The sequence below is a fragment of the Coregonus lavaretus genome (assembly GCF_964263955.1).
Source record: "Coregonus lavaretus genome assembly, chromosome: 23".
In the NCBI taxonomy this organism is placed as follows: Eukaryota; Metazoa; Chordata; class Actinopteri; order Salmoniformes; family Salmonidae; genus Coregonus; species Coregonus lavaretus.
In genome coordinates this window covers 39,743,864-39,769,526 of record NC_140010.1, presented here as the reverse complement: position 1 = coordinate 39,769,526, position 25,663 = coordinate 39,743,864, and the positions used below count along the sequence as shown (strand labels likewise).

Here is a 25,663-nt window from a genome sequence, read left to right as displayed (position 1 = left end):
ATTAAATCTTTAGTTGAAGATTGTATGAATATAGACTCCATTGACTTTATAGTCTATCATTCTTATTAAGACATTTAACAAAAATGAACTAGGTTATATGCCTACTAAATAAATGTATGAAGTAGATTGCCTGCTGAGCTAATCTGGGGTGTGATATGAGGACAATAGACAAGGTGTTGGGGGGCTATAGCATGTGTAAAGATCCATGTCCTTCCAGAGCCAACTAATCAAGACTGGTCAAGCTCTAGTTTTATTCTTACTTGTCAATACTAACATTTTTTTGTTTTGTAATTTTTTGTTGTGGGGTGCCACTTGAAAAGAAAAAAACTGTAAGAAATACATAAGTGATAATAAATTCAGTATAAACAGGAAAAAATTTAAAATAAGAAGTAGGCCTCCACCCCCAACCTCCCATCCCATCCCATTCCCCCAACCCCACCCAGCCAACATGTCTCCAATTGTTCCTTGCCTAGCACCATTCATTCTCGCTGTCGATAATTCTAATGTTATAACTTATAATAGTAACTGTATCCACTGGCGAATTGGGAGAGAGTGAGGTGATTGCCATCTAAGAGCCAACATATTTATTTGTGGCAGTGCTGCCTGCCAACAGTAATCGTCTCTGATTGATTGAGAGATTAAAGTCACTATCATCGTTAAATAACATAATAGATACAAAGCATGGAATATTTACAATAAAAAAAAATTACTTTGCCCCAGAAGCATTTAACTGCAGGGCACTCCAACATCATATGGAGAAATGTTTCTACCTGATTTAGAGGACACAGTGAACAGTTGGGGCCAATTTCATCGTAAAACGTTACCTTTGTGTTAAATACAGTCTGTGAACAAACTTTAAATGTAAAAGTTGATGGTTTAGATTACCGAATGCCGATGTCATATTTTTCCATATTCTGTTCCAGTTAAAGGGTTGATCAGATTCAATTAGATCTGTGGACCATACTTTTTTAATGGCTAGCTCAGAATATGAGCTTTCCAAAAGTTGTTTATATATTATACAGATCAGTCCTTTCAGGAGTCAAGATAATTTATTTATATATCCCATCATTGGATGGTTCAGTAGTTGGGTTTCCCAAGGGACTCCATAGGCCAGCATAGCTAACCTAAGTTGTAAGTATAGAAAAAAGGATTTGCCTGGTAATGTGTATGCGTCTTTCTAATCTTGGAATGTTCTCAAACCATTACTGTCCATGATATCGGCAAGGGTACGGATTCCATATTTTGACCATTGGGGTGATGCAAAAGGCCACCCTCCAGATCGCAAGGTGTTATTGTGAAATATTGGAGTATGGGCATGCCATTTTGATTCCCAGTTACAATGTTTTTAAATTTGGTGCCAAATAGAAATTGTGTGAGCAATAATAGGACCAAAGCATAGTTTACATCATTTAAGGCATATATCAGTGAAGACCATCTCTTCCAGGGCAATAGGAGACAGCATAATTATCTCTATACTCAGACCGAGGGGCGGAAGAATCATGTCTAAACCAATATAGGATGGGGCGAAATGCTAGTGCCTGTAAAAACAATTTAAGGTTTGTACGGATAGTCTTCCTACGTCTTTCCATTTTTGCAAGTTTGTTAATTTAATCCGGGCTCGCTTACCCTGCCATAAACATTTTGTAAACCGCACTATCGATTTTATCCTAATAGCCAGAAGAGGGAGAGAAGGGAAGCATTGGTTCCCTTCAAAAGCTCTTTCTGCATCGAGAGATAGAACTGCTCAAGGAGCTTTGGTTTTTGGTATTTTGGGGTATTTTATTAGGATCCCCATTAGCTGTTGCAAAAGCAGCAGCTACTCTTCCTGTGGTCCACACAAAACATGAAACATGACATAATACAGAACATTAATAGACAAGAACAGCTCAAGGACAGAACTACATCAATTTCTGATGAAGCATATAAGATATGTAAAAGACGACAGAGGTTATCTGAGGATAATAATTTTTTAACAAACACGCTTTGGTCCAGATGTACCAATTTGGGTAAGTAAGTTTCGATACGGGACGACAGAATTTTAGAAAATAGTTTAATATCTGTGTTTATCAGAGATAGATGGCGATATACTGAGAGTACTGGGTGGCGTCATTACCTTTTTAAAAATAAAATATAAATTAATGCTGTATTTACATCCCTTCCAAATGTACCTTTGTGAACAGCTGTGTTAATAATTTCAAGTAACAGTGTGCCTAATTGGTTCCAAAATGTTAAATAGACCTCAGGAGGAATACCGTCACATGGAGAGAGATTTGGGCTCCCAGCAAGCTGGTTTCCTCAGTTGAGAGAAGAGGACTTCTTATATCTTTTAAAAAGGACTCAATCTGGCTTGGTGTGGATTTACAATCTGAGGTGTACAATTCTTTATAGAAACAGGATAATCTTTGGTTGATTAATTTGGGTTCTGATAGTAATTCACCTGATTCAGATTCAATAGTTGCAATATCCGCTAATTGATCATTACTACGAAGCTTGTTAGCTAGTAGACGACAAGGTCGGTTACCATGGAAGTAATGGTTGAGTCTAACTCGATTAATGGCTAATTCTGCTCTCTGTCTTATTAATAGATTTTGTTCTGTCTTGACTTTGAAGAGAGTAGTCGCTACCTGATCTTAAAAAAGTGTTTGTTGAGAATGCTCTGAATTCTGATATCGTCTTTAATTGTGATTTATTCAGCCCAGATGCAAATGCAGTTGCATTGTTAAAAAAACAAACTTTAATGGCCTCCCATAAAATCCGAGAATCAACCACAGAATTTTTGTTAATCATTAGGAATTAATTCAATTCCGTTTCAGATAGTTCAGAGAAAATAGGATTTTGTAGTAAAGAAACATCTTGTGGCTCTTTTTTTTCTTTCCATTATGGAGACATTTAAGGAAAGTTATTCTCCCTTCTTGGTGTTCGTCTTTACCAAGGATGGTGATTTTGAGTTTTTTATGTATCATTATGATTACACCTTTAATTTTGTTAGGGGCTTATGAAAAAGCAGTCAGTTTGCACAAATGGTTCTCTATTCTAAATGTGTCCTTTTGGAGCAGGTGTGTTTATTGGAGCATTGCTATATCAATATGGTTTCTTGCTAGAATATCAAGACAACTGGAACGCTTGATAGGAATATTAATGCCTTCCAAATTCCATTAGAGAATAGCTAGTGTTGCCATAGTTTTTCTAAAATGTAATTGTTATCTTTAGTGTTGATAAGCCCAATAATGTAAAATATAAAGCAGGACCCACAGGGAAACCCACCCAGAAGACCCTGTCTATAAATTATTCCCCCTTCCCTTCCCTTCTCAGGCTTATATGTGCGCAATAGCCTGCGGACGACGTTACACCAAGAAATACTTACCTTGATTTTTTTTTTTTTACATAAGGACATTTAAAGTGAATTTCTTCTGGAACCAAGTTACATGTTCCTCAGTACACAAATACGCACACAACAATATAACAAACCATACTGAAAGATCAGCCACAAAATGTTGTCACCATTGTAACAGGTTGTAATCAAGCCCTGGTCTCCAGCATAGGAACAATACCTGGTGTAGTAGTCTCAGGTACTGTAGGACTACTCCAAATCATCTGGGCTCTTACACACACACACACACATTTACATTTACATTTACATTTTAGTCATTTAGCAGACGCTCTTAACCAGAGCGACTTACAGGAGCAATTAGGGTTAAGTGCCTTGCTCAAGGGCACATTAACGTCATTTAGCAGACGCTCTCTTAACCAGAGCGACTCACAAATTGGTGCGTTCACCCTATAGCCAGTGGGATAACCACTTTACAATTTGGGGGGGGGGGGGGGGTTAGAAGGAATACTTTATCCTATCCCAGGTATTCCTTAAAGAGGTGGGGTTTCAAATGTCTCCACACACACACACACACACACACACACACACACACACACACACACACACACACACACACACACACACACACACAAACTCAAGCTTTGCATGTCCATCAATCCATCTTAATACCTTTCAGGTAACCTGTGGATCGTGAGAGAACCTTCATATATCAGCAGAATGTTTATAACCTATTTATTGACACTTTATGTAGCTCAGTTGGTAGAGCATGGTGCTTGCAACGCTAGGGTTGTGGGTTCGATTGCCACGGGGGGCCAGTATGAAAAAATAAAAAATGTATCCACTCACTAACTGTAAGTCACTCTGGATAAGAGCGTCTGCTAAATGACTAAAATGTAAATGTAAAAATGTCCTGTAATACTTCGTTTGAAGTGAGACACCTTCGGTCATTCATAACACATCCATAAAGACTCTATATCGCATGATGCTGTACATACTATGAAGTCAGTGACCTTTGGTCGTTCATAACACACATAAAGGCTAAATGTATTAACACTTAGGGAGTTATCACTAACAGCTAAAACAAATAAACATTAAAGACAAGTTTAACCATGCATTTCCTTTTATTTTTTACATTTTTTAAACAATGCAAATACATGTACGTTTCAAAAAGTCCAGCAATGCAATTACATTGAACATTACACAGGTCTGTGAATAGTGTAGCTGGTTCATGAGGTGGTGGACGAATGGTTCTTGCATCTCTGCCTGCTGGAGGTACTGCGTGTTGGTTCCAACCTTTAAAAGTAACAACAAAGAAAGTTAGCAGGTATGTTAGGAAAGGCATTTTTCACACCGTCTGGATAAGGGCATTTCTGTTCTGCACCAGAAATACTCTAAATGGGGAGATGGGAAACTCCATTAGATTTGTATTATTATATTCCTCTTTCATTTACAACTCTCATGACGTGACTATGAGACGTGGCTGTATCTAGCTAGCTAGCTAACAATTGATGTGAAGTCACCGAAATTATTTGAAATAACGATTGAGGTAGCTGTGTAATCTAACTTAACTACTACAGACTAATTAAAATTGACAATAAATAAAGGTTCACTTACTCGGTTTTCTCTGTCCAGTGGCACCACAAGTGGGCATTTGATTTGCGAACTCCATCACATGTGCGCTTACTGCACTACAGAAACACTGCGTGTGCACTAAATTAAAGGGTAACTACACTTAGATTTTTCCCAGACCTCAAAAGTGGTCCCCTGATGTGTTTAAGCATTGTTGTGAACACAAAACATCGAATTGTGTTGTTGTTCTGTTAAATTGTAAAAAATAAAAAAATAAAATAAAGGGGGGGGGGGGGGACATTTGAAACCTGGAAAAACAAAACCGAGAACTGAATTAGGCAACAAAAAAGAAAGGATTTTAAAAGGCCCTACCAACGTTTTTTGCTGTGCATGAGTGGGTGTCATCCTGCAGCACATCATTGTGGGGAAAGTTGAGGTCAGGTCCAATATTGGCTATGCACCCAAGAGGGAAAGAGGTTGGGACATCCTATAAATGTTTTAGAGTAATATAATTAAGCAATAAGGCCTGAGGAGGTGTGGTATATGACCAATATACCACGGCTAAGGGCTGTTCTTAGGCACGACGGAGTATATATTGGCAAATATCACAAACCCCTGAGGTACCTTATTGCTATTATAAACTGGTTACCAACGTAATTAGAGCAGTAAAAATAAGTGCATTGTCATACCCGTGGTATACTGTCAGCCAATCAGCATTCAGGGCTCGAACCACCCAGTTTATAATATAATTATAAATTATTATAAATTATAAATTATTATAATAGTATATGCCATTTAGCAGAGGCTTTTATCCAAAGCGACTTAGTCATGCGTGCATATATTTTTAAGTATGGGTGGTCCCGGAAATCGAGCCCACTATCCTGGTGTTGCAATGCTCCACCAAGATGCATGACAAGGTTGGTTATAAATGCTTTGTGAATTTAATCAGATTTATTAAGTCTTTATTATGCTGTGCTCATGCCACCCTTTATAAAGCACAAGTTCTTGTCATATTTGACAGTGGACTGTGTCACATTTGACATTGGTGGTTATGTCACACAGTTCTGCTACATTTATTAACCCTTAATAGAGCATGACATACGGTTATAGATGATTTGTGACACATTTATGTAGTGTTTATGAAGGCTTTATAAGCTGTACATAATTAAAAGTGGGACCAAGTAGACATATAGTGGACATATAAGAAACATATAGCTACACGTTAGAGTAAATTGGCACCCTCAAACCATTTCTCAAGCACAGACTTTCACTTTGTGGAGCACTGAAAAATGCTATGAATTCTCGGTATCCTTCTCTTTGAAGTAAATTGATTACTCACCACAGCGCTTGGCTCCAGTAGGCTGGAATCCATGGTTACAGATCTCCAGGTGATTGTAATCTCACAGGAGTCAAGTCTTAATCATGCCTGGCGATCTCTTATGAGCTTATTTGAAAGAGGGAAACAGTTATTACAGTAGGGATCAATATGGAACCGTATGAATCTGTCAGTCAGGTACATGTAAGTGATTCTAAATCACATTAGTGTTTCACTTAGCATTGTGTAGGCGGGGCACCCTACAAAAGGGCTTAGCTGTTGATTTTGGGGTTTTGTGCTCTAGCTGGAAAATAATTTAGGAGAAACACGATCACATAGGTGATATTAGTAAGCCTTTGTCAAGGATAAAACCTGAGCTGGTTTAAGTGTATCTGTTTTCTTAGCTCCCTGTCCTCTTCACTCCCTGTCCTCCCTGTCATCTTCTTCTCTACTTACCCCCATTCAGTATCTCAAAGTGCTTCTACCTATTCATCTCCACTCATTGACTCATTGGCCCAATTCCCTCCTATTATCTCTATTATCCTAAATTTGCAACATGGTTATCTGGTTGCAAACTGGCTTTTTGGTTGAGAAGACATAACATAACCAGATTACAGCCAATTGGTTTCTGTGACAACCAGGTAAAGACATATTTGTCATGGCAAGATCAAGACATCATGGGAAAGATGTTAACAAAACTTCCCTATATAGCCTGATGTTGTTGCAACCAGTTTTGCCCAATGGGATATTATTATCACACCAACATGTTTGTTGAATAGCTATAGAAAGCGTATGCAGGGCTCATCAAGTCCCCAAAGACTACAAAGACCCCCTCAGGCGCTACCCAAGATACCTCCCTTAGCGAGCTCTCGCACGCCATCATGGCCCGACAATAACCAAAATAATCCCTGCACACAACATGCAACTTTGTGGCAACTATTTTACGTGGTTATCTGGTTGTAACAGAGAGCAGTTGTTTATTCTGGTTGTATGACACCTTCTCAACCAGACAACCAGTTTACAACCAGAAAACGATGTCATTACATTACATGATGTGCCAAAAGTTGCCCATAGGGTCAGTATCTATGTGGGCCACAACCTGACTCGCTATCATCTGGACATTTTGTGTATGAACTTTTACTTTTGGTTCCATCCACACCTCTACTACTGCATGCAGAGGAGCTGCTGTTGCCCTTTTCTCATTTGCCCAGATACAGGGAGCCTGAATAGGAAGTGCCTGTGTTAAAAAACCAAACACAAGCCCTCATGCATTATGGATCCTCCGTTGTAGGGAAGTATATTACATAAGGACTGTAGCTTATGTAATTAGGGGGAGTTAAGAATGTTTTGAGTCTGTATTAGGTTTGTGTGTTTTCCCTGCCCACCCTCTGGAACCTGGCGATAGAGATAAACAGTTTCAAAGGGGTCGCTTTGCTTATGAGCACGAGCTGCTGTGACAGCTAAGGAGGGTAGTCCTCCTTCGACTGTCCTCCGTTCCTCCCTTCATTCCTCTGCAGTTCCTTCTCTCCCTCTCTCCATCTTCACGGAGGCACTTAACACTTCAGAGAAGCCCAGAGACGGAATCTTCAAATAATTTAATTATCTGTTAATACCTAATTCCCTTTTTTTCTCTCTACTTCATTTTGCATCATCATGGTGATGTGGCAAGTGACACTTTTTGTCTTGAAAGTCCAATATCTCGAAAACTCGACCGCTGACATCAAAAATGTTTTCGGACTGTATCAACAGTGGACTAATGATAAAAAAAAAAAAAAGATTGTTTTTGAGTGGATTTTTCCTTTAAGAGCATCTTTGAAGTTTCTTTGGGCATCCTCCAGTTAACACTCCAAACACACACTATCTCTGTAAGTACATATATATGCATACAGTACTTTATAATCAGCAATATACAGTGCATATGGTATATCTTTTGCATGGGAAAAACATACAGAGCAATATTCGCACAATGTAGAGGCCTAGGGCTATGCCTACATACTGAACTGTGTTGTATGGGCTGGCATCAGTTATTTTAGGCTTGAACCCAATGGTGTGCCAGTGGCACATAAACTTTAATGTGCAGGCTGGTCCCTCCCATCTGAAAAATGTATCACTTAGACACATCCGCATCTGCCCTGCAAAAAAATAATAAACTGTTTGCTTTGCAGTCTCAGCCTTGTCTCAGCGCAACAACAGGAGATGGCGCAACGTAAATATTTATGTCTCTACCTTGCTGCCTCTTTCACTTCCCTTATCATCCCTCGCTCAGGATGAGAGGACAAAAACTATTGTGGCAAAGAAGTAAACAAAACCTTTCTCGCTGTGATGTGCATGCCTGCAATGTATCATCACTAAAATACTAATGTTTTGTCATGTCATTGACATGAGAACTACTTTGGTTCCACCACAATAAAAAAAAGAGTGCATCACTGACCCTGTCTGTGTTTTTTTTTTGTACTTTTCACTTGGTGACTCATCTTGACTTCTTTCAAATTGAAATGCCAGATTCTACTAGTCATCCTGTTATGTGTTGGAGAATAAAATAAGAATCGGCTGCCTTGCTGTGAATATTCACAAACCATAGGCTAGATGTTGCATTATTCTGTCAATGTTGTCATAAGGATTACTTAAAATCTTTCTTTCAAAGTCATCTTAATTCACTATGTTATCACTCAGAATTCAAGTTGTCATTTTCGAATACTTAAAGCACGAAGGCTGTACTCTATACTGTTGGGGCCTTTGAGTCTGAGGACCACAAGGGTTATGTTTTATTTATCACCACAGCAGAATGGTCCAGTGAAGGCAGTTCTAAAGCTGAACAGTCTCTGGAGGTGTGTGCTCCGGCTGGCTCCAACAGAGTAGCACAGTTCCAGGCACATCCATCCCCATTTTATCTCCAACAGATAAACAAAACTGGCAGGCTGAGGAAAAAGCAAAGAGACAAAAATAGAGTTCTGTCAGAGTCCCCTCGTATCTCATCTTTCCCGAGTGAGTTTCAAAAAAAATAAAGTTGGCTGCTTTGGTATGGCAAACCATCATTTGGGAATGAGGCAATTTCTATTTTTCCCTCTGAAATTTTAAAGTAAACCAACAAAAAGGGCCTCCATAGCCTATTCTGGCTGAAGCCACTGAAGTCTCAAGCTGCCTGTCCATCAACCATAATGCAGATGGTACATTCACAGACGCTCATTATGAAATGTCAAATTGCATTTCCGGTCGACTGTGACAGAATTGAACAGCTCGAAGATGGAAAAGCCCTAGCTATAGCCGTAGCAATAAGAACCCATATGAAATGCATGGAGCTACCCTAACAGAGTGCTGCAGGGACAGGACTTGGAGAGCGAATTGAGTAAATTAATAGACTTGCCTCATCAAAGCTTTGTAGCTTTGTTATTTATTAATTCCTCTCATCCTCATACTACACATTCTCAGACGTCTTGCTCCTCAAGGAACCCGGGCAGGATGTGACAAGATGGCTGCTGACAGGATGGAATGTCTCGATTTAGCGAATAAGGTGAGACTGCTCAAGGAGATGGCGGGAATTAATAGGCTCAACACTTAAGTTTCAAATGACTCTCGGCTATTGGACCTAGGCTACTTGCTTACATGCTGACTAGACCGGGCACGTGCATGCATCTGCATGTCCATCCATACCAGACGCGATCAGGACACGCAGGTTGAGATATCAAAACAAACTCTGAACCACCTATATTAATTTGGGGACAGGTCGAAACGCATGAAACATTCATGGCCATTTAGCTAGCTAGCTTGCTGTTGCTAGCTCATTTGTCCTGGGATATAAACATTGGGTTGTTATTTTACCTGAAATGCACAAGGTCCTCTACTCCGACAATTAATCCACAGATAAAAGAGTAAACCTAGTTAGTTTCTAGTAATCTCTCCTCCTTCAATCTTCTTCCTCTTCTTCTTTGGACTTTATATGGCGGTTGACAACCAACTTTAAGGTGCGTTACCACCACCAACTGGACTGGAGTGTGGACCTCAGCTCATCTGTCAATCACCCACGTGGGTATATGCTCCTAAAAACCAATGAGGAGATGGTAGAGGCAGGACTTGCAGCGCATCAAGCGTAAAAAATAGAATCAAGTTCTATTTTAACGCCTGGCTACGCAGACGCTCGTTGATGCGTGCAAGCAGTTTGGATGAAATTATTGAATAACATGTAAACTCAGCAAAAAAAGAAACGTCCCTTTTTCAGGACCCTGTCTTTCAAAGATAATTAGTAAAATTCCAAATAACTTCACAGATCTTCATTGTAAAGGGTTTAAACAATGTTTCCCATGCTTGTTCAACCATAAACAATTAATGAACATGCACCTGTGGAACGGTCGTTAAGACACTAATAGCTTACAGACGGTAGGCAATTAAGGTCACAGTTATGAAAACTTAGGACACTAAAGAGGCCTTTCTACTGACTCTGAAAAACACCAAAAGAAAGATGCCCAGGGTCGCTGCTCATCTGCGTGAACGTGCCTTAGGCATGCTGCGGGAGACATGAGGACTGCAGATGTGGCCAGGGCAATAAATTGCAATGTCCGTACTGTGAGACACCTAAGACATCACTACAGGGAGACAGGACGGACAGCTGATCATCCTCGCAGTGGCAGACCACGTGTAACAACACCTGCACAGGATCGGTACATCCGAACATCACACCTGTGGGACAGGTACCGGATGGCAACAACAACTGCCCGAGTTACACCAGGAACGCACAATCCCTCCATCAGTGCTCAGACTGTCCGCAATAGGCTGAGAGAGGCTGGACTGAGGGCTTGTAGGCCTGTTGTAAGGCAGGTCCTCACCAGACATCACCGGCAACAACGTCGCCTATGGGCACAAACCCACCGTCGCTGGACCAGACAGGACTGGCAAAAAGTGCTCTTTACTGACGAGTCGCAGTTTTGTCTCACCAGGGGTGATGGTCGGATTCGCGTTTATCGTTGAAGGAAAGAGCGGCCTGTACTCTGGAGCGGGAGCGGTTTGGAGGTGGAGGGTCCGTCATGGTCTGGGGCGGTGTGTCACAGCATCATCGGACTGAGCTTGTTGTCATTGCAGGCAATCTCAACGCTGTGCGTTACAGGGAAGACATCCTCCTCCTCCCTCCTGACATGACCCTCCAGCATGACAATGCCACCAGCCATACTGCTCGTTCTGTGCATGATTTCCTGCAAGACAGGAATGTCAGTGTTCTGCCATGGCCAGCGATGAGCCCGGATCTCAATCCCATTGAGCACGTCAGGACCTGTTGGATCGGAGGGTAAGGGCTAGGGCCATTCCCCCCCAGAAATGTCCGGGAACTTGCAGGTGCCTTGGTGGAAGAGTGGGGAAACATCTCACAGCAAGAACTGGCAATACTGGTGCAGTCCATGAGCAGGAGATACACTGCAGTACTTAATGCAGCTGGTTGCCACACCAGATACTGACTGTTACTTTTGATTTTGACCCCCCCTTTGTTCAGGGACACATTATTCAATGTCTGTTAGTCACATGTCTGTGGAACTTGTTCAGTTTATGTTTCAGTTGTTGAATCTTGTTGTGTTCATACAAATATTTACACATGTTAAGTTTAATGAAAATAAACACAGTTGACAGTGAGAGGATGTTTTTTTTTAGCTGAGTTTATGTGTACATTTATTTTTCAACTCTCACGCACGTAACGCAAGCGGTGTGGTCAGCATTTTAGAAGCTAAAAACTACAAGGAGCATAAACGACTTTGAGTGACTTTCTGTTATTAATGTTTTACGGTTTTAAACAGAATTAAACTGGTGGATTTAGAACTGCTTTCTGGCAGCACTGGGATAATGGTGTTATAATTGGTCCTTTGACATTCAGCCAGTCTCCTCCTCTGACAATGGGCTTTTCGGTGATGATAAATTGGCAGAGAGATGCGTGCAACTCCCAGTTACTTACCCTGAGATGAGAAGCCACTATTGATCAGCATGAGTGTTACCACTGTGCAGGCTGAATAACGATCTGTTGCCAGCAGGAACAACTGAACAAATTGTAGAGTGTATAAAATACTTGATATAACATAGAAAGGTTCAATTTTAGTACAGTGTAATTGATGGATTTCATTTTTTTTTACAACAGCAGTCTTCACTCACATTTCATTATAGCCTATTTTGTCAATTCAAGGTGCATTCACTTTGCAATTGGCAATTTTAACTTCTGGCAAATTGCATTCAGTTCTTCTACAATCCTATTATGCCATATTGTAAAAGCAAATGTGTTCTCAATTACCAATTTGGATGAATTGGTGCCTGAATTTATTGGGGAAGGTCTGTTGAGCCTTAGATACATATTGCCTCTCTCCACTTTCCTATTATTTGGCTGTCCTCCCCTGACAACAGACATGCTGGCAGGAAAAGAGGGATTCAGCCTCTTGGAAACATCATTTACTCCTAATCTAGTGTCTGCAGCTCTGCGGCTGCCACAGCAATATTAAAGAGGCTGTCAACAGAACACCAGCTTATCCTAATTGTCTTGGGCCTCCTGGACCTGACTGTGTGGGGCTCAGTGACCACCCACCGGTGCCCATGGTGGATAACAGAGGCTCGCCTTCCTTATAAAACACAAATGTCAACGTCTGTTTTCCTCTCTGTGTGCGCTTTATAACCTCTTCCATTGCCATTTTGTTATCTCCTCTTCTGTTTGAAGTGATTTGCATGTAATGGGGAAGGACCCTTTTCCAGATGTACAGCACTCTCAGTGGTTGACGAGTTTATCATTGCTTATCATATAGCTAAAACACAACCAAATGAGACCCTTAATTAAGCATTTAATTAAGCACAGGTTATGAGGAAGAATGGGTATGTACTCCCTTTAGGGAGTTTTCAGTTCACCACTTTCTTATCACTATCTTCTTGATGTGATTTTCTTCAGGCTAGAGATAAGTCTACTCCCAGAAAACCAACATCGAGTCGTATTTACCACTCAGAGTGACCACAGTTCACTGTAGTGGTCTACAGTAGGTGACCATCTAATAGTGGCTAAATTCTCTCTGTCTCACAAATGGATAGAGAGTTTCCAGACAGTCTAAAGACCAAGGACTTTCTTCTCAGACATATTTCAGTGTGAGGCTGCAGTCTGCAGACCCCTGGGGAAAGAGTGATTGTAATGCTTTTACGGTTTAATGCTCTCAGGGATATTTTTAGATCTCGGAGGAACAGCGCGTTCTCTATCCCATAGCATCTTCTTTACCGCTTTCTTGCCCAAAGTCGGATTCAGAGAAATCTCTGTAACATTGGACAGAGAGACAAGCGATTATTTCTCAGGAAACCCACAATCCACAAAAATACGACCTATTAGATTTAATCTCAAGAAACACAAAACCTTCAGAGAAACTCCCTCTGCGAGGTGGGGATATTATTTTCATTATCTTGGAGCTCGACCTCCAAAAAATGTCTTACTTGGTCCTCCTCATCCCACTTGGGGGTAACGAAAGCCGCCATGAGGTTGTCCATTTCAACCTGACATTTTAGTCTTGTACTGAACCTCACTACAGGTTATGTACATCACTACCACATCATTACCACACATTTTTTTTGTCCAATTAGGATTCAATACAAAGATAATGTGGAGGTATGGTTCCGATGCATTCTGAGGGCATGTCCCAGCCAACTGATATATGATCTCTTGACGAAAGATACGAATATTGGATCCTCCACCCTAAAATGTTCTAAACCTATAGCTCAGCGTTTCCTAAACTTGGTCCTCGGGACCCCAAGGGGTGCACCTTTTGGTTTTTGCCCTAACACTACACAGCTAATTGAAATGATCAAAGCTTGATGATTAGTTGATTATTTGAATCAGCTGTGTAATGCTAGGGAAAAAAACAAAACGTGGGGGTCTGAGTTTGGAAACCCTGCTATAGCTGAAGCTGAAATGATTGCAACATGCGACTTTCACCCTATTAATGTTTACGTTACGTGCTGCAACTCTCAGACTCACTTCTCACCCTGCCTTCCCTTTCCCCCAGAGAGTGTTTGCACCATCTATTTCAGTGCAATGATAGGGCAAAAAGCTTGTGTCCTCAAAAGTGTACTTGTTTTTGAATACACAAGCTCAAGTACATAGTACAAATATTATGAAAATATGAAATAGTGGGGCAATAGGGCTTGAAATTACTGAAATGCTTTCTAAATATATTAACAATCAAATTATAAATGACTTACTATAAGATTTCATATGTCTTATAACTATAAAATAAATATGATCATACTTAGTGACAGGACAATATTGGCACTATTTGAAATAACTGTCGACAGAGAATTGTCTCGTAAATGTCCACTGAGTGGCGCAGAGACACCATTCAAATGTGTGCAGACTCGTTACAACTTCAGCTTTAAGCACACAGTGATTTCGTCCATCTGTGACCAAGATAAAGTGGGCTTCTTTCAATTCTATGAAATGATTTAGTATTTTGTATGTTGAGACCTCTAAATCCGGTTGAGAATATCACAGCGAGATGAATGGCTGGACTCGCTAGACTGTCACCGTTCATTTGCCGTCTCCCAAGCTGGGCTCACTCACTTTAGAGGAAGAGATAATGCTTTCTTTTCTGGATAGGCCAGAAAATGTGACACGTCACGTCCTATGCAAATGTGGGGTCTGAAACCTGACACATCAAGTCAGCTCCACTTAGAGAGTGGAAACGGAGAGCAGACAGATGGGGGGACATTAATGTGTCTGAAATGTAGAATTTCTTGCTGCACTTTGTAAGACCTTGCCCATTAACCAGGCACCACCAGTCTATTAAAGACCAGGGTTGAATATAAGAAAGTGCCGAAGAAGATGAGGGACATAATGCAGATTTCGAAATCTATTTCGAGTTAAGGTTAGACAGTTTTGGAGTAAAGGTCAGAGTAAATACCTGGCTACACATTATTTCAAAGGTGCATTCCAAATGGCATCACGCAAAAGGGAATCCCCCTCTAATTTGCATACTGTCTGATTAGAGCATTTGGTTGACAGCACGCCTCAGGGATACAGACTCAAGGTCTTTAAAGTCATTGTAAGATCCTAGTCTGATTCCAATTCTTTTGACCACGAGGTGCATTCACCAAGATTAATGTTTACTTTTCTGTTCTCCTTTGAAGTATTGTCATGGTTGAATTAAGATTTAATGCGTTGCGCTTTTCTTGACTGTTTCACAATAGCGTCTGCTAGCCCTGTCACATGTACGTGGTAATATGTGAAATAACACCTTTTCAAGAAAGTAAAATGTCACTTGTCACATCATCATGATGACGCAAAATGCATCATATGATGCAAAACACATCATCATGGTGATGTGGCAAGTGAGACTTTGCTTTCTTGAAAATGTGTTATTTGACATATTACCACGTACATGTGACAGGGCTAGCAGAAAGTCCAAAAACATTTTGGGACTGTATCAACAGTGGACTAACAAAGAAAATACCAAAAGCTAGTTTTTGAGTGGGTTTTGTCTTTATGAGCCTTGAGGCACGCTTTCAAACTCCCATGTCAATCTACTGCATGACACACATGGCACAACCAGGAACCACATTAACCCTTGTCACGTGTGTATCGTTTGAATACACTGCAGGTGGCAAAAGAGATGAATTTGTGCTATAGATGCACACTGAACATGAGATACAGTGATAGGTGTCATGTCACTGAGCACATAACAACACAAGCTGTTCTTTCAAGTTGTTATAAATGCAACAATTCTTCCATTGACTTCGATAATCCCACACAATAAGCATACTTTTTTTATCCTCCATGAGCTTCATGTCCCTTGGTGGGTGTTATCTTAATGAGTTTCTTCTTCAGAGCTAATGTAAGCACAAAGTAAATCCATAATAAAGCTGGTGGGTTTATTTACCCACGCTCCCCTGCTGGGCGGTAGAGGATATTAACATGCCGTCCTTGTGCTCTCTCTGCAGATGTTGGAAGTTTGTGGAGTCTGACTCTCGGAACCTCTTTGGAGACCAGTTATTTGCCATCTGCTCCAATAATAGTAGCGGCTTGGCCATCAACTAGTTTCGCTTAGCTTTCAATACACCTGGAAGATGATCAATAAATCCAGGCCCAGTTATTCAAAGCAGTGCCCTTTTCAAATCAACCGTTCCTCATTTACAGTTATCCCAGTAAATATATTTTTCAGAGAATGTAACAGTGGCGTGTCCAGGGGGGTGGCCCAGGATATCCATGGCCAATGTTCCCTCTAAGCTGTGCGCAGCTCCCCGGGACTGCTGTGCAAGATAAATATCAGTCCCCGCAGAGAAGCATTAGATTGAACTTCACTCAACTTTCTAGAGTTTTCCCCGGTAGTTAACACTCTCAACGTTTCCCTTTACTGTGGGAATTGGGATCGAATCAATGCAATACTAGCCATTTTCAATGCAACATACCGAAACAAAACGAACTGTGCAAGACTTAGTTTGCAAAACTAACTATGCAAGAGATTTTGTTGTAGGCAGAACGCATCAGAGTAGGATTCTATTGTGTTGACAGGCACGACTCAGGCCCGTACTCTACACAGACCGGTGTGCAATAACCAATCAGAGCTGCAGTAGGCCTATATGCAAACAGACCATTGCCATATATGGATCAGTGCCATTCAATTTGAACTGGACTGTTTTTACAGCACCAGCGGTCGTGAGTAGATGTGCTTGTTTTGAGATCAGATGTAGCGACGTGTGCACATTTGTACATTTGTTCACATCCTTTGCTAGTTAGTGAGTTATTAGCCCAGTTATAGATCATTTGTAGTCAGCAATGGGGGAGTGAATGCTTCCTACAAGAGCACAAAACGTGTTCATTTCTAGACATCTTTGAAAAGCGAGTCAGGTAAATAGCTTAATTTTTTTTTTTAAGCGGCAGTGTTGTATTTTGAGACAGGCTTGAATAAGCTAAGTAGCCAATAGGCAGAGGGTAGCATAATTTGTCTGATTCTCTGTAATAATGGTATGGGAATAATGATGCATTTTATTTTGTAAAATGGTTTCTTAAATCAAACAACACAATAACATTTTCAGTCACGTCCTTGTCTGAAGGACAAGTGGATAAACAGGTTAATGTCAAGCCTTGCATGTTTTTTTCCTGAAGTCTCATTGAATGTAGGCCTACATTGAACACCACACATTGGCTGCTACAGTAGGCTCTGAATGATAGAACAGCTATTTCCATGTTAAAATGTTATGGGATGCATTTTATTTTTGACGGTAGGGCTACATTATGATCAAATAGCCACAGCAGCCTACTTGACCACTGTTACGTGTGCATCTTGGTCATAATTATCAATATATTCAGCGACGACCTATCAGATCTCAGACTTTCTGGGGGGCCTCGCTCGGATCCTTTCTCTGGTTAAATGGATTTAGCCTCTTCCGAATTAAAGGAAAATTAAAAACACGGATAGACACAAATGAGAAATAATTGTTTCTTTTTTTTATTGTTCCCATTTTTTGGAAAGCCTGGTTTCCCTTGGCATCCATGAATACACATCACTTTGTAGGCTGAATGTCATTACAATTATGGTGTTTGTAATAGATGTCCCTTTCCATTCAAATGGTGGGTACACAGTGCACCGTTCGGATGCTGGACATACACTACTGGTCAAAAGTTTTAGAACACCCACTCATTCAAGGGTTTTTCTTTATTTTTACTATTTTCTACATTGTAGAATAATAGTGAAGACAAAACTATGAAATAACACATATGGAATCATATAGTTACCAAAAAAGTGTTAAACAAATCAAAATATATTTTACTCTAATGCACTCTTAGCATTCTCTCAACCAGCTTCACCTGGAATGCTTTTCCAACAGTCTTGAAGGAGTTCCCACATATGCTGAGCACTTGTTGGCTGCTTTTCCTTCACTCTGCAGTCCGACTCATCCCAAACCATCTCAATTTGGTTGAGGTCAGGGGGATTGTGGAGGCCAGGTCATCTGATGCAGCACTCCATCGCTCTCCTTCTTGGTAAAATAGCCCTTACACAGCCTGGAGGTGTGTTGGGTCATTGTCCTGTTGAAAAACAAATGATAGTCCCACTAAGCCCAAACCAGATGGAATGGCATATCGCTGCAGAATGCTGTGGTAGCCATGCTGGTTAAGTATGCCTTGAATTCTAAATAAATCACAGACAGTGTCACCAGCAAAGCACCCCCACACCATAACACCTCTTCCTCCATGCTTCACGGTGGGAAATATACATGTGGCGATCATCCGTTCACCCACACCGCGTCTCACAAAGACACCGCGTCTCACAAAGGTCTAATGTCTATTGCTCGTGTTTCTTGGCCCAAGCAAGTCTCTTCTTCTTATTGGTGTCCTTTAGTAGTGGTTTCTTTGCAACAATTCTACCATGAAGGCCTGATTCACAGTCTCCTCTGAACAGTTGATGGTGAGTTGTGTCTGTTACTTGAACTCTGTGAAGCATTTATTTGGGCTGCAATTTCTGAGACTGGTAGTTCTAATGAACTTATCCTCTGCAGCAGAGGTAACTCTGGGTCTTCCATTCCTGTGGCGGTCCTCATGAGAGCCAGTTTCATCATAGAGCTTGATGGTTTTTGCGACTGCACTTGAAGAAACTTTCAAAGTTCTTTAAATTGACTGACCTTCATGACTTAAAGTAATGATGGACTGTCATTTCTCTTTGCTTATTTGAGCTGTTCTTGCCATAATATGGACTTGGTTTTTTACCAAATAGGGCTATCTTCTGAATACCACCCCTACCTTGTCACAACCCAACTGATTGGCTCAAAACGCATTAAGAAGGAAATAAATTCCACAATTAAGTTAAGAAGGCACATCTGTTAATTGAAATGCATTCCAGGTGACTACTTCATGAAGCTGGTTGAGAGAATGCCAAGAGTGTGCAAAGCTGTCATCAAGGCAAAGGTTGGCTATTAGAAGAATCTCAAATATAAAATATATTTTGATTTGTTTAACACTTTTTTGGTTACTACATGATTCCATTTGTGTTATTTCATAGTTTTGTTGTCTTCATTATTATTCTACAATGTATAAAAAAAGAAAAAAAGAAAGAAAAACCCTTGAATGAGTAGTCTATTTTGGAGTAGACGAACGTGCGCAGGTAACCTACTTAACCTTCTTTTTGAAGTGATTTGTTTGACAATCAGATGAACATGACTGGTTGTGTTGACGAGTCTCCCGAGTGGCGCAATGGTCTAAGGCACTGCATCACAGTGCTAGCTGTGCCACTAGAGATCCTGGTTAGAATCCAGGCTCTGTCGTAGCCGGCCGCGACCGGGAGACCCATGGGGCGGCGCGCAATTGGCCCTGCGTCGTCCAGGGTAGGGGAGGGAATGGCCGGCAGGGATGTAGCTCAGTTGATAGAGCATGGCGTTTGCAACGCCAGGGTTCTGGGTTCGATTCCCACAGGGGGTATGAAAAAAATAATGTATGCACTAACTGTAAGTCGCTCTGGATAAGAGCGTCTGCTAAATGACTAAAATGTAAATGTAAATGTTCATGACACATTAAAAGGTAATACATTTTTACAGTTAAATTACATTACAAATCTTTTCTATAAAGTCCATAGAATAGGAGGTCCCCTTAATACATTTTAGACCCCCCGCATTTCACGGGATAATTCTCACTCTGGGTGGCACTTTCAAGGTAATTTACTGCTGTATGCTAATACCGTTATATAGAATCCTGACCTTGAATGCAAACACTATAACAAGACTTTTGGAATTGATTTATGATTTAATTGAACAGCTAAATGTACCAAACCTTAGCTGAAGCATTTAATGCGTTGAACCATCGTAATTATATAGAAAAAATCCACCTTGCATTGATTAAGGTAAAAAAAATTATGGCCGTCCTTAACTGGATCTGTGCCCCACCTTGGCCACCCCATTCACAATGTTCAGGACACACCACTGGAATGTAAGAAACAAAGTGTTGATCAAGTTGCCAAGGGATGTCTCACACTGCTTCCTCAAAACATTGGTGATAAAACATTAATTGTATTTCCCCCTAAACACAGTAGAGCTCAACAGCAATGTTTTATCTGTTTGTTTTTGCCAGGTTTTCACACTACAAAACCATCTCCTCCCAGTAGAATAAGATTCGTGGTGAAGGGGAGCTAGTTCTCTAGTTCAAAGACAATTTATCTAAATTCACCACTACAGTTTATGCTTCAAAGTAACAAGTGCAGCTAATTTAAATTTTGCAAACAGGTCTTATTTCTTAATTTAGATATTCATTAGATTCCTGCAACTTGGCAAGGGTGTGTTATTTCCCCTGACGTTGTTCTCAGGATTATTATTGGGGCATTTGCTCGGGATCTGCTCATCAGAAGAACATTTTTATAACAGGGTTGAGACGAGTTCATTTAGACAAATCACTCCCAGTGTCTGAATAATGATATTATGTGCAATGCAGAAATCATGAGCTAAAATTTGCATGGGAAAATGGCATCCTGGAATATGGTTTATATTGTTTTTGGTAGTGGGCCCCCTCTTTGATTATAAATAAATCTGATAGTGTGGCTTTAACAATTTTCAAATAAAAACATTCTGCCTGTTGATCAAACTGTATGGAATTCTACGTCAGATTATATGTGTCATGTGACAGTGTTGTAGAGACATTTTGTCAGGATGCTTTAAGTTTTACCTGATACTCGGTCTGTGTTGTCATGATTCATGTCTACATCCGCTGTAGTGTTTGTCTGTGATTATATGACTACACGATGTAAACGTTAACGTATAGCTGAGAAAGGTAAACTAGGTTCTGTTTAAATAACAGAATTCCAAGGCTGTTAGTAAAGGCCTGTCAGTGAGTTGAATTTGAATTGAGTTGAGATTTGAATAGGAAATGAGAGTGCCTTTTCAAAGAGCACAGACCAGAATAGGAGAAAAAAGGAAGTGCTAGTGACTGTTCTGTCATAGACATTTTCCAACCCAAATATTTCAGTTTTTGACAGAATTTCACATAACAGCGCCACGGTATTTCATTTCGTTTTAGAAATACACATAACATATTTTTTGTGGTTTTCAAGAAACACAAACAGAAGGCTGAGTCACATTCCCTTCATTCTTCCCTCCGTCCTGTTTACCTACCTTTTATATAAACGCTCTCTTTCTCTCTCTCTCTTTCATTTCTCCCTAGTGCACTCCCATTGTCGGCCATGGATTCGTGCTGGACAAGTACAAATGCCAATGCCGGAGAGGCTTCTATCACCCTAGCAGAGTGGCACTCAACGGCTTCACAAGTAGGTTTGCTGTTTCCCTACCCAGCAACATGTGGCATCTGTTCACTCCACTCTGATTTCAATCACTTTATTTTGGCATTAGCAACAGATGTGTGTGACGGACCAACATGGAAATCAAGGGGCACCTGTGCATCCGTTTTCATTGATATTGGTTTGGCATCATGATAATTTGTTTCATATAGGTTTAATAAGTGTTTATAATAGCCATGTATTTTTTGTTGATATTGTTCATTTGTAATTTGTAGGATACTAGTCTGCTAGGTTGGTTGGAGAGCTGATGGAACGATGGAAGGAATATTTTCTTTTTGATACCTCTCTACAAATACCTTGGATGACTACAAGCACAGACTTAGGTTAGAACCAGGGCATATGGAGTAAAGTATTAGTATGTATACACTCCTTTTCATAACATCTCCTAGACGGCACCCCTGGGGATGCGACGGCCTTATTGGAATGCAATGGGAGACTTGAAAGTAGCATCGAGGAGTGAAAGTAATCTTCAAAAGCCCACAAACACGCCATAAAAAATGATTTAAAATGCATCTCTCTGGCTTAGATTGGATTGTAGGAGAGATACTCATTTCCACTTCTGAATTGACCTGCCACTGTTATTCTTCACAACCCAATTTCATTTATTGTTGTTTCCTAGCAACAATCAAAGCAATAAAGAAATAAAGCATTAAGTAAAAACTGGTGATGAGAGGGTCTCATCTTCCAAGTCATGGCAAACCCCATGAATTTAGATGCTGACAAAAAGTGAAAAGATTTCCTTTCATATTTCTTTGATTAGTCAATGTTTTTTCTTCATTTTACTCATATAAAATAGTTCATATAAGAGGGTGTCCATGCATAAATATGTTCAGCAACCCTTTTGGATTCCAAAAGGGTTCTTTGGCTGCCGATGATTACAGAACAATACTATTGGCCTCAGTCTGCCTTAGTAGTAATGCAATAACTGCGACATACCCACCTGGCTAGCCAGCGATATAGTACCAGCAGGGAAAATGTGCTGCCTCTTTCTCTCTGTTGGTTGTTATGCAAGCTGGCTAATGTTCTTGTCACTTCACTTGCTAGGTAACGTTAGCTAGCAACCTAACCTTACAGCAGAGTCATGTAGAGACTCGACAGCTGGAATGAGAACAAACTCCATCTGCCTAGCCAGTAATGCAATGACTGTTTATCTACGTGGCTAACCAGCCACAGTAGCAGGGCAAATTGTCTGCAATTTGTGTAGTGCTTCTTGGGCTGATCATGCATTCCTGATTAGTTGGCTCACTTAGCTAGCAAGCATGCTGGCTCAATGGCCAGGCAGCAGCCTATTGCTATGAAGTTACAGAAAACTAAACCAACAACAACCAAACGAACCAAAATTGGATACATTCTAAACGCAGGTCCAACGAGAGGAAACGTGGCTAGCTAGCATTCATTTGTTTATGCAGGATCTTGTGATGAGTGAAATGCATACTAGGTCCATGTTTACAAAATGTGATGCAGTATTGACACGTGCTATCAAATACTCCCACGTTTCTTGTTTGTCCGCTTGCTTTCAGTTATCCTCCTAAATTTGGTGGTCAGTGGATAAAGTATCTATGACTTGAACAAATTTGTCTGAAAATGAACTAGTCATGAGTTGTTATTGCACATGTGTAATCATAGCTAACCAGCTGGCTCATGTAGCCATCTGCTCACGAGTCTAGCTGCGTCTAGCTAGTTAGCTAGCTATTGTTGTCACGAACTAGCACTTCACATAGGCTAGCTGAGCTGTTTTATTAGAAAATGGCTGAGATTACTCTTGTAGCTAGCTAGCAAGTCCACCTCCGCGACAATGTTATTGCGGTGCGGGAATGTTAGATTAGTCTTAATTTTAAGATAACCTTCATTGAAGTTTGTGGTTGCCACTGGTTATGGATATGAGGCAAGAGAAATTGTCCACCATGTTTTTTGTTTTGGACAGGGCTCAAAGTTTGACGTATTGATATTTTGAAAACTGCCACTCATTCAGTGAGTAACTAGGCTACTTCAGACAGTGATGATAACAGGGCATTGTCAATGGCTTGGAACCCCATTTCACCCAATCAGATTGCAGATTTTTCCGAACCTGTTTTTTAACAAGCTTTAAAGATGATAACAGTATGACTGATGAATCTCTGTCAGCAATTAGGCTCTTTTTAGCGAGGGATTATTTCAGCTGAATTCTCTATCACTTCTTTGTCTCGTTTAGTTTTTTATTGTCGATTCAAAGTGTGCATATCTTTAATTGGGGACTACATTGTCATCTCAGTCTGCGCTTGTTAACTGTGTTCTTAACAGACAGTATGCCTTGGGAGATGTATTGTGTGTGTGTGTGTGTGTGTGTGTGTGTGTGTGTGTGTGTGTGTTTGTTTGCAAATACGCTGCAGCACTTTACTTCACTAAATCGAAGCACTGTTTTACTGTGACTGGGTGTTTTGTGGTTTGTCCACTCCACATGATTGATTGTTGTCTAAGACAGGGAACAAACCCTTTTTAGCGTGTTATGGTTTGGTGGCCTGGGTTGTGGTCAGTAGGATGAAACAGGGAGGTATTACATGAACTTCCAATAAGAACACAGTTTTTTGTTATCTGTTCCAACAACATGTGGTAACACTTAACTTAAAGCCTGCAAGTAGGCTATAATGCGTTATGATGCCGTTATAATGCATAGTAAGACTTGTCATGTATGACCCCCTTATAATGTCTTGTAATCATTGCTAAAGACATAGCATACAGTATTTTAAGCTTTATTATAAGACTTTATAAAAGGCTCATACATACATGCTTATAACAAGTTATAACGAACAGTAGCTGCAGGATAGGCTTTAAGGAAAGTGTTACCCAACAGGTTTTGCTTCAGTGTCCTCCACTCAACACAACCCTGGTCTTTCTTCACACATGAATCAGAACAACAAATTGCGAGAAGACATACAACCCACTGCCCCTGTTCTCTTTAGTGATATAACCATATCCAGAGAGCCTATACAGGGCCACAGCAGTTATGACTCAGTGATGCTCTTACCCAATACCCATTGAAACACCAACAGAAGGGTTTACATGGTCTTGAAGAGAGAGCATGATTACAAAACCCACTCTTTGATTAGTCTTCCACTGAAGTTGACTTCCTTTTGGTAAGGCTATCTCTTCAGCCCTACACACACACACACACACACACACGCGCACGCACACACACGCACACACACGCACACACACACACACACACACACACACACACACACACACACACACACACACACACACACACACACACACACACACACACACACACACACACACACACACACACACACACACACACACACACACACACACACACACACACACCCTGTTGTTCTAAATGTTTTAACTTGAATGTTTCACTGTAGATCAAATGGAAGGCTTGTTATTACCAGCTGTTTTCCATCTGTAGTACTTTTGTACTCATTGGCAGTTTGTTTATTTTGTTCCCAAACAGCTACTCTTACTGGGGTCAGTATAAATTATACACAGAAAGAACGACATTGAGAACACACTTTTCTTGAACGTAACTCAAATACACAATGTTATTGCCTCCCCAATGCTACCATGACACATCATCCTCCACTGTATCTCCTCGATGTTCTGTCTATCTGCCCTTTCCAGGGAAAGAGAGCAGTGGTCACGCTCACGGCAAGGACCCCTCGGATGTGTCCAGTAAGTGCCTGCCGTGCCGTGAGGGCTGCCCCTACTGCCGGGATGACATGCCCTGCCTGGCTCAGGAAGACGGGGCAATCCGGCTTTCTGTAGCCTCCTTCCAGGGCCTTTGCATGCTGCTGGACTTAGTGGCCATGGTGCTGGTCTACCACTTCCGCAAGAATAAGGTAAGGGCTCATTGGGAGGAAGCAGGGGTCAGGGGTCAGGGGTTAAGCAGGTCATTATAGAGGAACTCCATCCAGAAAACATACGACTGGTATTATGTTTTTCAACAAAGGTATTACTGGTATTGGTTGGTGTTTGTGTTTCCTACACTTGTGATTTGGATTTCTGGTATGTTTTATTATTTGTTATAAGCTTGTATTAGCCCTTATAATGTTTTTCTATGCTGCAACGTACTGAAATGGCTTTTATTGAATTAGTCAGGATCATTATGAGATGATTTCAAGACATTTTAGGTGAAATGATATATACAATTTGTAGTAGCATCCGCCTGGGTGATGCATGGTAGCC

The 25,663-nt window shown here is 40.7% G+C and overlaps 1 protein-coding gene across 1 annotated transcript in view; it reads left to right on the top strand.

Moving 5' to 3' along the window:
• The window catches only part of LOC311150680 (metabotropic glycine receptor-like), a gene marked incomplete at both ends in the record, with an annotated part of 80,613 nt that overhangs the window by 25,855 nt on the left and 29,095 nt on the right, over nt 1–25,663 (top strand). The window contains 2 exons of the mRNA XM_084188184.1: nt 21,343–21,445; nt 25,100–25,317. Of these exons, the coding sequence (XP_084044310.1) occupies nt 21,343–21,445; nt 25,100–25,317 (321 nt within the window). The remainder of the gene's footprint in view (nt 1–21,342; nt 21,446–25,099; nt 25,318–25,663) is intronic.